We start from the raw sequence: 14,142 nt of genomic DNA on the forward strand, positions 1-14,142 counted from the left end.
GAGCCAATGGGAGCGGGCGGGGCTGGTGACGCGCATGGGCAGCGCCGGAAGTGGGCGCCCGTCGCGTGCGAGGAGCCGGCGCGGCCTCTGCCCGGTGCCATGTCCGGCTTCCGCGCGCTCGGGCTGGCCGCCTGGCTGGCGGAGCAGGCGCAGCAGCTGGGCATGGGCCGCCCCACCGCGGTGCAGGCCGCCTGCGTCCCGCCCATCCTGCAGGGTGAGGGGAGCCCCCCCGGAACCCCCCCCTCGGGACCTCCCCCCCCCGGGCCCCTCCCCCTCCCTCCCCCCCCCGGACCGGCCCCCCCCCCCCGCTTCCGGCCCCCCCCCCCGCATCCCCCTCCCTTCCCCCTCGGGACCTGCCCCCCCCCCCGGCATCGCCCGGACCGGCTCCCGCTTCCGCCCCCCCCCCCCCTGCATTCTTCTCGGGACCTGCCCCCCCCCCTCGGCATCCCCCTCCGGACCTGCCCCCTCCCTCTCGTTTCTGCCCCCCCCCCCGCATTCCCCTTCCTTCCCCCCTCCCCTCCAGGCCTTCCCCCTCCGCCCCCCCGGCATCTCCCCTTATGGGGCTCCCCCCTCCGGACCTGCTCCCTCCCTCCTGCTTCTGGCTCCCTTCCCCCTCCGCCCCTTCCTCCCGGCATCCCCCCTTTCTGGGCTTCTCCCTCCAGACCGCCCCCTCTCTCCACTCTGGGCCCCCCCCCCGGCATCCACCTACAACCTATGAGGGCCCACCCCCCATTATTCCCTTGTTGGGGTGCCCCATTCTGTCTCTGCCCCACTGGGCACTCCCCCTTCCCTCCCCCCCGCCCCGGCATCTGCCATGGTGGAGCCCCTGGTTCTTTTCCCCTCTCCCCCCCCACTCTGTGTTATCACCTGTGTCTTGGAGTGAAAATGTTCCCTGGCTATCGGGGTCAAGTGGTGGAGGGTTGAAGGGGCTCTCCCGGTTCTGCTCCCCATGCACATTAACCAGGAACTGCTGATCCGCAGGTCGCGACTGCATGGGCTGCGCCAAGACGGGCAGCGGCAAGACGGCTGCATTCGTCCTGCCGATTCTGCAGAAACTCTCTGAGGATCCCTATGGTATATTCTGCCTGGTGCTGACGCCCACACGGTGAGCATGAATCGTGTCTCTGGGTTTTTTTCCACAAACCCCTTTGTCTCCTGAGAGACATGATTCTCGCCATGCCACTCCGTCATCAGCGTCATCTGTCACTGCTCCAGCCATGCCTGGTAATGGGATTTTGAGTGTGTGGACCTTTTAGGAATAGCTATATTGACTCATACCGATAGCCCATGTCTAGTGCCTTGGCCCTGACAGCAGCCAGTACTAGATTCAGAGAAAGGTACAAGGGAGGTGGATTGGTATATTCTCCCTCCCCTAAAGTGTTTATGCCGAATATTTAAGCGTTCTCTAGTTTCAATGTTCAGACCAAGACAGGAGATGGGTGCTGTGTCTGAATTGTTCTATATTCTTTAATCTTACCCTGTTATGGCTTTCTGTGGTAAACAAGCCCAGTCTTTTCATTCTCTAGTCGCTGATCTCCTGCCGTGTGACTGCAATATAACCACGGCATTCGATCAGATTTTTTTTAACCTGCCAAAGGGCAGCAGATGTTGGGCAAACAACTTTCCTGGCTGCTGCTGCTGCCATTTCCCTGCATTCCTGGTTGTCTGCATCCTGAGCACCGGAGTTTGGAACAGTGCTGCTCCAGAATGCCCATCCTGCTAGGACCAAGTCCTGCCAGCGTAACCCTCAATAATTTCTGGATCGCAGGAGAAGGGTTTAACAAGCTGCCTCCGCAATGGTCCCCTTTGCTGGGATCCACTTCTCTTCGTTTAATTCAGCCTCCCCCAAAAGAATTCCCCTCAGGATCAGAGAACTTCTCAGCCCTCGCTGGGGTGGCAGGAGCTTCCTTCTTGGCCTCGGAGGTGCACGACCCTCCTCCTTGGGCTGCATTTGTTAATTCAGGCCAACTGTGGTCTCCAACTAGTTTCCTTTTTACCTTAGTCCTTTTCGCCCTAGATTGGGGGATCTTAACAGCTGCTGGTATCTGGCACCACCACCTTTTCACTGAGCTCTGGGGACCTTGGCAGGCCCAGTACTCACTAGGAAGCTGGTTGTCAGGTACTGCTCACACACGGGCGGATGCTGCTCTTTCCACGTCCAATTTTTCCCTTCTTTTTCTCCACCAGGGAGTTGGCCTATCAGATTGCTGAACAGTTCCGGGTTCTGGGGAAGCCGCTTGGCTTGAAGGACTGCATCATCGTTGGCGGGATGGGTATGTGCGCGCTGGTTAAGAACCGGCCTCTGTGCCAAGACGAGGCGCCGTTCGTTAAGTCTCTCATTCGCTTTAAGGGGGGCTGCTGGGCCGTTTCAGTTCTGAAATCTGTGCCGCGACTGGGGGAGAAGGCGGTTTTAGGGAAACCGCTTTTCCCAAACGTGGAATTGTCTAGTTTCAGGAAAGCCTTATACTCACCTGAAATGGACCAAAATATAGCGATTCTCACCCGTTAACAGATTTCTCTGTATTTAATGTATGGCGGTCCCTTCCCAGCAACGACAAGGGGAGGGCTAAACTAAGGGTTTGTTGCTGGTGTCCTTTATCATTGAGGGGACACTCTGAGCAGACATGGCTGCCAGCTGTGTGATTTGTTGTTCATTAAGAAACAAACAGAAGCCCTCAAGTGCCTCTTAGTGAACTGCCCAGTTAAGCCGCATTTGGGTGCCACTGTGGCCCGGTCTCTCGCTAGGAATGAGGCAGTGTCCTTGTCACGCCTGGTGGGTGAGACTTTCTCCCTTGGACGCTACATTCTTTGCCAGGAAGTTGTTGTGCTCTGCCTAGGGCTATGTCTACACAGAAGAGGAAAGGCAAATGAGTGCGAGATTTGCATTTCCTCTTGCGAAAACCTGCCACAATATAGATGTAGCCTAGGAGGTGTCAGACCGACGCTATCGAGCGTCACTCCAGTTTGCTCAGGCTGGGATTTTCAAACGCGCCTTTGGAAATCCTGCTTTGTGTGTTGTCCCCTCGCAACATTAAGTAGCTGGAGAGGGCTGCTGAAAAGGCCGAAATAGCAGATGCGTTTAAGAGAAACCTGTTTCTCACAGTGGTGTCCTGGGTTTCTTCCTCTATGTGGTGCCAGTTTTAGTGTCCAGCCCTGTGAGATGGGGCGTGCCCTGTTCCCCTTGTGGTGGGTGCGACTTGAGGGCACTGAACGTGGTGTAGTATGAGGCTGGCTGCTCGCCCGGGCCCAGGCAGCACATAGCTCAGCCCCCTTGGTGGTGTTGTTCCAGACATGGTGGCCCAGGCTCTGGAGCTCTCCCGAAAGCCTCACGTCGTCATCGCCACGCCTGGAAGGCTGGCCGATCACCTCCGCAGCTCCAACACCTTCAGCCTCAGAAAGATCAAGTTCCTGGTAAGGCAGCTCTTCGGCTGCGGCGGGGGTACCTTGGGCTGGGCCGACGTGCTTGAGTTTTCCATTAGCCGAACAGCCACGTTTCCAGCCGCTGGGGCGTGGAAATGGGCCGGCTTGTCCCAGAAGGGGCCCTGCAAGAGAATGAGTTGATGGCGCGTGTGAGGAGCCCCTCACCATGGTATCAGGGTGCTGACTGACGGAGGGCGCCTGCGTTGGTGGACACAGCCTCTCTGCGCCCAGTCACTCTCCTGCCATCATGCAAAGGCCCCTCTCTTGTCTTGCCTGTCACCTGCCGCGTCAGTCGCACGTCAATCCCTCTGTGTAGTCACCTCGCTGAGTTTGGGGCGGCCACTAGCTATGGTGAAGCATTTGGGGGCTCAAAATCTGTCCGGGGAAACTTGTGTTAGGCCTCATCGCTGTGAAACAGTCTCCCTTGCCCAGTCCTCTGCCATACCTCGGTCATGGCCCCATGTGGCGCTAACACATAACAGCGTGAGATGGATTGCTCTTACACCCAGCTGGCAAGGCGGGGAGGGCTCTCTAGAAACTGAGGCCGAGAGACGGTGATTTCGCCCTGGCCACAGAGTGGGCTTTAGCGCTGGGTTGGGAGGCCAGGGGGCCCTCTGCTAGGGGTTGCCGCTCCTCAGCCTGGCTTGTGCTGCCCGTTGAAGGTTCTGGATGAAGCTGACCGGCTGCTGGAGCAGGGCTGTACCGACTTCACCAAGGATCTGGAGGTGATTCTGGGGGCAGTTCCAGCCACCAGGCAGACGCTGCTCTTCAGTGCCACGCTGACGGACACGCTGAACGAGCTGAAGAGCCTCGCCATGAACAAGCCCTTCTTCTGGGAGTCTCAGGCCGAGTAAGTCTCCCCGGGGTGTGACAGAGTCTTGGGCTTTCCCCAGCAGCCAGCGTTCCGGGCGGCGCTCCAGCGGATCGGTGTCTCCCTTCCCCCCCGTTCGCCCTAGTGTCCCAGTCACACCCTGCGCTGCTAGGTGGGACAGGGGGGCACTTGCTGAACCTCGCTTCCTGTGCCTGGCTTCATCCTCCCCTCTCCCCCCATCCCCTTCACCTCCCCCAGATCTGGCCCATCTCAGGATAATGCCTCTTTATGGGGCCTTCCCCTCCCAAACAGGGTGCGGACCGTGGACGAGCTGGTTCAGCGCTACCTGCTCGTGCCGGAGAAAGTCAAGGACGCCTACCTCGTCCACTTAATTCAGACCTTCCAGGACGAGCACGAGGACTGGTCCATCATCATCTTCACCAGCACCTGCAAGTGAGTCGGAAGCCGCCTGCTGGTCGCCCTGGCGCTGTTTGGGCTTGGGAGTTCAGCGCCCAAACTCCCCACCAATTATGTGCGCCCCTCGTCCAGGCAGAACTGGGGTGGGGTGGGTTCTGGCGTGGCCTAGGGGATAGGAATTTGCCTGGGGACCCAAGGGTTGTGGGTTTGAGCCCCCCCCCCGGGAGCGTCCCCAAACCAGCACCATTTGCCCCCAGGCATGGAACTGGCTCCCCCACTAGGTTAGGAAGGCAGGATAAGGGACCCCTTGCAGGTAGGGAGGTGAGCGGGGTCAGAGCCCTTTCACAGCTCCTGAGAACGTAGCACAAACTGGAAGAGCCAAGTCTCCGCTTAGTCCTGACGGTGCAGGGTCCGGGGCCCCTTCGGTGCTCCGGCTGCATTGGGCCCAGCTGGGGCTCCCTGGCTAGGGGGAGGGAGGGACTCGTTGCCCTCTCAAGGCCCCTTACAGCTACAGTGTGTGATTGCCTTCCCCCCTGTGAGCGAGTCCAGTCGCGGGGTTTGACCCAAGACGTGCTGTCCCAGAGGAAACGGGAAATCTCTCCGTGCTCTTCGAAGAGCCTGGATTCCCCCCCTTTAAAAAACAGCCCTATGTCCACCTGCGAGTGGGTGCCAAGCGTGGCGTGGGGAGCCGAGCTGAGCCGCTGTGTACCTGGACCCCCCGGAGGCTCTGTTGTAGGCTCTGGACTTCTCTGGGGACCAAGGGTGTAACGGGGAAACGTCTCCTCTCTAAGGAGCTGCCAGATCTTAAACATGATGCTGAAGAAGTTCAACTTCCCTTCGGTGGCCTTGCATTCCATGATGAGGCAGGTGAGTGACCCGGTGGGGGTGGGGCTGGGGCACGAGGAGAGGGCAGGGCTGGGGTACAAGGAGGAGGGTGCGTGTCCTCTGCCGTGGAATGGAGGGGGCTCAGGTTCTTCCGTGTGGAGCCCAGACATTCGGGAGATCTCTGGCTTTTGACCCCGGTTCTCTGCTCCGAGAGCCTCGTTGCTGAGCACAAGGCAGGCGGGTGCCGGGCTGGCATCGGAACTCCCCCGGGTCCAGGTGCCTCGCGCCTCGCCCGCCCTTCAAGTCCAGTCACGGGCGCCCGCAGCGTCTGGCTGTTTTCCCTGGCGTGTGGGTCGTGCGCCTCCCCCGGCTCCTAACCCAGACTCCTCCCTTGGCAGAAGCAGCGCTTTGCAGCCTTAGCCAAATTCAAGTCCAGCGTCTTTAGGATCCTCATCGCCACGGACGTGGCTGCCAGGTAGGAGAAGGGGGGAGGGGTTAGCGCTTCGGTGAGGTTCCTAAGCAGCAGAACCACCCGAGGGCTGTGGCTGGGGTTTGGAGAGGGGGGCTCTTCTGTGCTGTCTGCTCAGGCAGGGATTCTCCCCCTCAGGCCTGGCCCAGGGTGAGGGAAGACCCTGGAGGTCGCTCGTGCACCTGCAGTAGCTGGATTCTCGGTCCATTCCCTGCTGGAGCCTGCGGGTTCGTGGGCTGAGGGGCTGCCTGAGCCCCGGGGGGAATGGCAGGCAGCTGTCTGGGTCTGTGGTTCCGAGGAGTGGGTGAGTCCCTGGAATCGGGCCGGTCACGGCAGGGCCTGGGAGCGTGGGGGGGGGGGGTCTCCGAAGGTGGCAGGTGAGCACTGTGAACGGGGGGTGCCCTGCTGCCGCCTCCCCAGCCCCCTTCTCTTCGCTTGCATTCCAGGGGCTTAGACATTCCAACCGTGCAAGTCGTCATCAACCACAACACCCCCGGCCTGCCGAAAATCTACATCCACCGGGTGGGCCGGACGGCCCGTGCAGGTGAGCTAGGAAAGCCGGCAAGAGGGACATGGCGGGTAACGCCCCGGTTCAAAGCAGAGACCCACTGACAGGATTCCTCCCCCCATCCTCGGCCCATTTACGACCGGAAAGGAGGGACCCTCAGACCGCCAGGCTGACCGGGGGTACCTCACAGGCCTTTGGGATTTCACCTACTCGCCTGGCTGGAAGCCCCTCTTGTCCAGTCAGTGTCAGATCGGACTGACCCAGCGTCCGCCTACAACCGCTCCCTGCGCTGCCTCCTGTTGCCTGGGCCCCTCCTCGGAGAGCAGAGTGAACTTCTGAGCCAGGGTGCCCTGCCACTCCTCCCCATAAGGCACCTGGCATCAGCTGCTATGTGGCGGCTGGGGGCCGGTTAGCTCCCCCCTCTGCTCTTCCCCTTTCCTGTGGCTAACGTGGGCTCGCTGCTTGTCAGCCTTTTGGTCACTGGCGCCACCTGGTTCTCCCCCGCAGGCCGGCACGGGCTCGCCATCACGCTGGTGACGCAGTACGACATCCACCTGGTGCATGCCATCGAGGAGCAGATCAGTAAGTGGAGAGCTTCCGCGCTGGCAGGGCTGTGGCCACGGCCTCTCGGGCCCAGAACCATCCTGGGAGCTGAAAAGCGGCTTCCCTCCCCCGTCCTGCAGCCGAGGCAAATCTAGTCCCTTTGAGCCTCCCCCGGGCTCGCTGCTGGGGCGGGCGCAGCCCCGATTGCGCTCACATCGTGCTACTCGCGCCCTGCACCCTATGGGATTGCAGAGGGCCTAGCAGCAGCTGCCTCCACAGGGCCCCTTGTCCCCAGAGAGGGGAGGTGGCGGCTGTTAGCAGCGCCTGGCAATGCTCCTTCAGGAAGACTCCTGGCTGCAGTTGAAGCTGCCATGATATGGGCCCGGCTCTCTGTCGGGATTAGAGGGAACGTTGGCCTCCGCACCTAATTTTTTCCATCCATGTGCAGAATGCATTTTGTTTGCTGCACTGACGTATGTGTGAATGTGCACCACTCATCGACACAAAACCTAGCTGGGGGCCCTGCCAATCAGCCGAGCGGCACCTGAATCTCTTGTGGGCAGCCAGCCAAGCGCTCCGCGTGTGGGAACGCTGGTTAGTAGGGAGGGTGCTCATTCTGGGGGTTGTGGGATGCCCAGTGATGCTGAATGGGCTGGTAGCCAGGGGAGTTACCTGGCGCGCTCTGGGTCCGTACCAACCCTGGCTCCCCCCCCCCCCCCGAGGGTCTGGCCCCGGTCTCGTGCCAGGCCCTGAGTTGCGTGCTCGTCTTGTGTCTCCGTTTTAGAAACGAAGCTGCAGGAGTTCTCGGTGGAGGAGCGGGCCGTGCTCCACATCCTCACCCAGGTGAACGTGGTCCGGAGGGAGTGTGAAATTGTAAGTAGCCCAGCGTGGGGCGCCCTGCCGGGAGCTGGCCTCCTGTACAGCCGCACTGCCCCACTCACCGTGTCGGTCTGCGGCGGTGGGGCGAGCCGGGTCTTGTTCCCTCTGCCGGGGGAGGGCTGTGCAGGACGGGAGCTCGTCTCCTGCAATTTGCTGGGCAGGGACCCAGATCTGTCGCTCCCCATCTCCAAGGTGGGCCCGTCATCTGATTGTCGGCCTCAGCAGTATGCCGGGGGCCTGGGCGTTGGAGCAAGGGTCTGCCAGGCGCCCAGCCCGTCGGGGCTCTGCCCAGGCCTGCGACCCTCCTCGGAGCCTTTCTCCAGCCCGCTCAGGGCCTGGCACCTCACCCCGCTTTTGTGATTTGCGTTGGCAGAAACTGGAGGCGACTGATTTTGACGAGAAGAAGGAAATAAATAAGCGGAAGCAAATGATCCTGGAAGGAAAGGTGAGCAGGGCTTCCTACCACTCCTGCCAGCTGACCTGGCAGGGAGCAAGACCCGGCCCCTCCATCCCCCTCGGCCTCATTCCCTCTGTGGGGCTTCTGGGTGCTTTGAGAGGGGGGTGACGAAGAGAGGCCTCCGAACATGTTGGGCCCCAGCGTCCATCAGCCCCTCTCCAGAGTCAGTCGCGCTTCAGAGAGCAGGGTGAGCGCAACGCACAATTATTCCATGGTGGGGGAGCAGATTGAGGGGCTGGGGGAGTAGCCGGGGGGGAGGGGAACGTCAGCACAGGGCAGCGCTAGGAAAGTGGAGAGCCAGGCCTGGGTTAGGAGAAGCCAAGTGGGCGCAGAGAGGGGAGGCGAGGTGCCCAGATTTGCACAGGCTGGAACAGAGCCCAGGAGTCCTGGCATCAGGTGCCCTGTTGGGACCAGGCCCCCTCCTGTGGGCGAGGATGCGTAAAGGGCCCAGGGAACCCGGGCGCATGATCTCCAGGCAGCTGGGGCAGGCAGGGCTGGGCGGCCTGTTGTTAGCTGCTCGGCGTCTGCCCGTGCAGGACCCGGACCTGGAGGCGAAGAGGAAGGCGGAGCTGGCCAAGATCAAGAAGAAGAACAAGCAGTTCCGCGAGAGGGTCCAGCAGACGCTGCAGGAGAAGCAGCAGCTGCGGCAGAAGAGGCGGCTGCAGAAGAAGGCGCAGTGGCAGCAGAGGCGAGCAGCCCTGGAGAAGTGAGAGCCCCCGGCATGTACCGCTGGGGACCGGGGGAGCTGCTGCCCGGGGCTCCTGTCCCCCTAGAGACTCCAGCTGGGAGTGGGTGATGTGGAGGCTCAGACTTGCTGTTGGTGTTCGAAGGGAAAAGGCTCATTCTGCCAGCATCTCCCTTCTCCCTCCCGGCCAGAGCCTCGGCTGGTGGCCCCTCCTGCCGCCAGGACGGGGCTCCGGGGTGTCCCCTCCCCGTCCCCCCCAAGCACAAAGGAGAGATCCAAACTGGGTGAGCTGGTCCTGGCCACGGAGATTCTCGGTTCCTCACCTGCTCCCGCCCTTCCCAGGGCTGGTGCTGGCCCCTTGCTCCGGGTTAGATCGGCAGCTGCTTCCCGAGTCTGACTCCAAAATCTCTGAGCGGGGCCCTGGCTTCCTGGCCCAGCTGGGGCTGTGAGGAGAGGAGAGGAGGGAAGGGGAGGCAGGTCTGGTAACCTCCTAATTCACATCACCCCTGTTGGAAGCCGGGCTGCCCCCAGGCCTCTCGGAGCTTCATTTCAGCTCTGTCCCGCGCTGGGGCTGGCTCCCTCGGGCCCCGCTGCCCACACGTACATCTCGGGGCCTCTTCCCTTCCGAGAGTGGCGCTTTCCAGCCCCGGCGCCAGTCCCGCGCCTTCGGGGATTCACACGGCAGCAGGATTCGGCAGCCACCTCAGGAGCACGTAAGCCTTCGTTCCAAACCCCTCGCGGCCCCTGCTCCGTGGCCTCTGGCGGCAGCCGTCTGTCTCGCTCCCGGGCGCTCTTGCCCCAGGAATGGCTCCGGCTGTCCCGGCGGGAGGACGTGACCAGGTCCACAAGAAGCAGCAAACTTTGTGCTCCGGGGGCTGGCGGGGGAGAGATTCCGCTTGGGAGGGGTTTCCGGGGTGGCTGGCTGGGCTAGCGCTCCGCCCTTGCTGGCAGCAACCAGGGTGGGCGATGGGGGATGTTTTCTGTCACTTCCCTGCTTCCAAGAAATACTGACGTGCAATAAATAAGGGGGTCCCAGCCTGGGGGCCTCTCCTGTGCAGGGGCAGCGGCTCGGAGAGGTTGGATTCGGCCCGGCGGGCGGTGCCAGCCGAGGGACGCGGCTGCGGGGGGGTCGGGTGCCCGTTGCCCAGCTTCAGGGGCTGGGCCCAAATCGCAGACGGGTTTCCCTTCGCCAGCGAGCTCGCGGGCCTGTCCCCGTGTCCCTGCTGCCGGGGGGCCAGGGCAGCACTTCTGGCACACGGCATCCCATGCAGTGGGGGGGCCCTCACCTCAGCCCCGCTCCGGGGGGGTCCGTCTGGGCGAGGACTGCATCCCTGGGCCCCTCTGGCCTCCGGGCCCCAGGTGCGGCTCCCCCCAGGCGCAAAGTGAACCCGGCTGCTGGGGCTAGAGAGGGGGGGCCCCATCTGGAGGGGTCTGAGTGGTGCAGCTCCCCGGGGCAGGAAGAGGAGCTGGCTCCCCCGGTGGCCACCGCGCTGCCTGGGTACGAACCGCGCTGCCGGCTCTGGGAGCCCCACGCCTGCTGGCTGCTCAGCAAACCCCTCAGCCCGGGATGAACCAGGCTGCTCCCGCAAGGGCTCTGCTGCTGCCTGGCTCAGTCCCCCCCTCCCAGCGCCTGCTCGCTCTGCCGCGGCCTCAGCGCCGGGCGCCTCTCTCCTCTTCCCCCCGCGCTGCGTGACAGCCGGCTTTGATCAGGGCCTTTTGTCTCGCCTCCATTCAGCCTCCTTTTCAATCCCCCCCCCCAGCTCTGCGCCTCTGGAGCCGAGCCTGAGTGGGGAACTAGCCCCCCCCATTCGCTCAGGCGGGGGGGGGGAGGGAAGCTGCGTGTCTTGGGCTGGGCGAGGGAGGGACTCGGGGCTAAACCCCGGCTCGGCACGTGCCCCCGGCCAGCACAGCGATTCCCCGGCAGGGGGCGTGGCTGTCACGGACCTGGGGCAGTGTGGGGTGCCCCCTCCCCCCCTTTTCCAGCTGCTGCGCGGCTCCCACGTGCTCTGCACGCTCAATTCCTTCCACGCTCAGCCCCGGCTCCCCCCCGCGCTTTGAGGGCTTCCCTGGTTTGGTTGCTATGGCGACGGAGGCCAGTTCAGCATCTCAAACATCTCGCCCTCCCCGGTGCCGTGCGGCAGAGCAGGCGGGGGGAGGGAGGTTCCCAGAGGCGGGGGGGGGGGGGCGCTGGGGCCTGCACAGCCCCCCTGTTCTGCAGGCTGCACTGGGGTTGGGTGAGAGCCACATGGAGCCGGACCTGCAGCCTGGTCCCTCCCAGGAGGCTCCCTGGGGCTGTGGCGCAGGGTCAGGGCAGGACGCTCAAGAGCTGAGCCCACTCCAAGAGGGCGGCATAGGGCAGAGCCGAGAGCTCCGGGGGGCTGTAGCCCTGGGCCCGGCCATATGCAGGAGGAGGGGGGGGCCAGTGATGGGATCTGGGGGAGCCGGGGCCCTGGTCTGCAGGTGGCCCTGGTCCATGTGGGTCAGGCAGGGGGCTCCAGCCCTAGCAGGGCAGGACCCCGCCCTGGAAGTTTGTTCTGCCTCAGCCCTGGGGCCGTGTGTGACTCCATCTCCAGCCTGGAGCTGGCCCTAGGGTCCGCTGGGCGGGCTGGAGGGGGCCGGGCCCAGCTCCCCACCAGGTGGGCTGTTGCTGGCTTTGCACAGGCCTGGCGGTTCCCGGGGTCTCCCCTCCGCACAGTGGGCGGCTCGTTCCCACGGGCGAGTCCAAGGGCCAGGAGAGGCCAGGAACCCTGCCCTGCCCCAGGCTGGACCCTCCAGGCCACGGGTCAGCAGCAGCCACTAGGTGGCAGCTCCGGCGTTCCCTGGCAGCAGCTGCGGCTGGCTCTGGTGCAAAGGGGCTGAAGCTCCCCTGTTGCTCCCTGCAGCGTCCACTGGCCTTACTCCATGTGCACGGCCTGGCCCCCCGCCTGCAGCAGACACCCCCAGACCCCTGCCCCGCCCCTGCTCTCCGGGGCTGGCTTTGGCTCGTCTGCTGGGGCAGCTTCGCTCCCCCTCGGAGCGTCTGGTCCAATCTCCCTGCGGCCCCTCGGCCCCTCTCTCCATGATGCCGGCTGGGCCTGGCTCTGTCCCCTCACTGCCCCCGGGGCACAGCTGTCTCCATGGTGTGTCCCACACACCTGGCTTCTGCCCAGCCCCGCCCCACGGTCCAGTGCGGCCAGCGGAGTCCTAGGCCGGGTGTCTGCTGCCTTGGGCGGGGAGGGGAATCTCTGAGGGGCTGCAAATCTTCCCTGCTTACATCAGTCTCCTCCCTGCTGCAGTAGCAGCCAAGTGTCCTGGGGGCTCGGGGGCTGGGTCCCTGCTGCTCCTGGGAGGGAGAGTGACTGCAGTGGAAGCCGGGGTGTCTCCCCCTCCCCCCATCTGTACATCATGGGGGCGGGCTGAGCGCACTGGGGGCCCTGCAGCCGCTGGCTCCCACCCCTTCTGCTGGACGCAGGCGAGGCTCAAGGCTTCATGCTGTCGGGCTCGGGCGCCCGCGGGCGGGATCCATGCTGGGGCCGAGACGTTTGGCTTGTTCCCACTCGCCTTCCGGCGGTGAGCCCCAACGCTCGCCGAGTCCCACCGCCCGGATTTCACACGGGGCTCGGGCGCCAGAGCGGGGCCTTGTGCAGCTGGTCCTGCCCCGGTGGACTGGGGGCCTGAGGTGCCGCCTGAGTGGGAGTGAGTAGAACCTGGGGGTCAGCTCTCAGGCACGCCCTGGGCCCGTGGTCCCCCCAGGCCCAACGCCATGGCCACGGCTGGCTCCGAGCGGCAGGGGAGGGCTTTGAGCGGGCGAGCTGCCCAGCGCTGTGGGTGTGGAGGCAGGGCCTGGTGTCTGTGCAGGGCAGAGACGGGGCCATTGGCCTTCCCTCCCCGCTGCTAACTGGTCTGCTGCAGCCAGGGGCGGTGGGCTCAGCCGGGCAGAGCGTTTGGGCCTCTCTGGGGGAGAGGCATGTTGCTTGGCACCGGCCCAATCGCACTGCTGCATTGTAACCCCCCCGCTCCCGTCCCAGCCCTTGGTACCGGGGTTTGAGGCCTGACCTTAGCCCAGCACAGAGGCCCGGGTGAGGGGCCCGCTCCCCAGAGGCGCCCGCCTGCAGCAGCATCAAACACCGGTGTCGCAGGCCGGCCGCTGCCTGAGAACAGGGAAGCCGCCGGGGGCCTGCTGCTGGCTGCAGCCCCACATGGAGGCCAAGCCATTAATAGCTGCCCGCGAGGTGGTACCCACCTGGAGTGAAGCCGCGTTCCTCCCACCACTTGCCTTCGGTGCATCTTCTTTGCATGCTGGGAAGGGACAGGCAGAGTGGCCTGTTTGTTGCCGTTGCCAGGCAGGGCCGGGCTGCAGAGACCTCTCCTGCCTCCACTGCTGCTGGCCCGTAGGGCAGGGGCAGGGAACCTTTTTTGGGTCAAGGCTGCTGACCCACAGCAAAATGAGTTGGGGGGGGTCGTGCACAAGTGAGAAGCAAAACCCCCCATAATAAACCTCACTGATGTGGCCCCTGGCAAAAGCAGAAAGGCACAAGTAGCTTCTGGGGTGGGGCCAAAAATGAGGGGTTCAGTGTGGGGCGGGCGGCTGCTGGGAAGCAGGCCTTGGGTATGAGGTCTAGGCAGGCGGGAGGGTGCAGGAGCGAAGTGGGGTGGAGGGTCTGGGCAGGAGGGAGGTGCAGGAGTCTCTGCCCCCCCCCCACCATAGGTCAGCTTCAGACTGGCTTGCACACTGGCCTGTGAGACTGCAGCAGGGAGCCAGTGCTGGGGCTTGAGCTGCATGGGGGCCCTCAGGGCTGGAGTGCCAGCAGCAGCTCCTTGGTGCTGGGGGGGGGGGAGGAGGAGAAGAGCCCCGAGCCTCTAGGGCCAGATCCAGGCAAGCCAGGGGCCTCATCAGGCCCCCGGGGCCTTAAGTTTCCTCTGCCTTAGACAGATAGGACCTGCTGATGGTGCATCCTTGGGGGTCGCCTGGGGCTGAGGCGTGCGAGGGACGAGCCTTCCCCCGCGTGCCCCCGCCCTGGCTCCTGTCCGTTCTGACGGGTCTGCAGGGCCAGAGACGATCCGCTGGCCAGTGTGAGCCTTGCTGAGGGGCCGGGGGCTGAGGGTGGAGCAGAGCTAGCGGCCGGGTGCCAGGGGATGGAAACAGCCC

The 14,142-nt window shown here is 64.0% G+C and overlaps 1 protein-coding gene across 1 annotated transcript; it reads left to right on the top strand.

Annotated features, from left to right (window-relative positions):
• Positions 1-54: 54 nt before the first annotated feature.
• On the top strand, positions 55-10,074 carry DDX49 (DEAD-box helicase 49). Its single transcript, XM_075902863.2, has 13 exons — positions 55-214; positions 982-1,105; positions 2,188-2,273; positions 3,290-3,411; positions 4,083-4,270; positions 4,544-4,684; positions 5,440-5,515; positions 5,872-5,948; positions 6,389-6,486; positions 6,958-7,032; positions 7,778-7,866; positions 8,246-8,317; positions 8,866-10,074. The coding sequence occupies exons 1-13, from the start codon at positions 100-102 to the stop codon at positions 9,037-9,039; spliced, it is 1,437 nt and encodes a 478-aa protein (XP_075758978.2). The 5' UTR covers positions 55-99; the 3' UTR covers positions 9,040-10,074.
• The last annotated feature ends 4,068 nt before the right edge of the window (positions 10,075-14,142 follow it).

This window comes from Pelodiscus sinensis, chromosome 32 (genome assembly GCF_052426305.1).
Source record: "Pelodiscus sinensis isolate ZL-2025 chromosome 32, ASM5242630v1, whole genome shotgun sequence".
Lineage (NCBI taxonomy): Eukaryota > Metazoa > Chordata > Testudines > Trionychidae > Pelodiscus > Pelodiscus sinensis.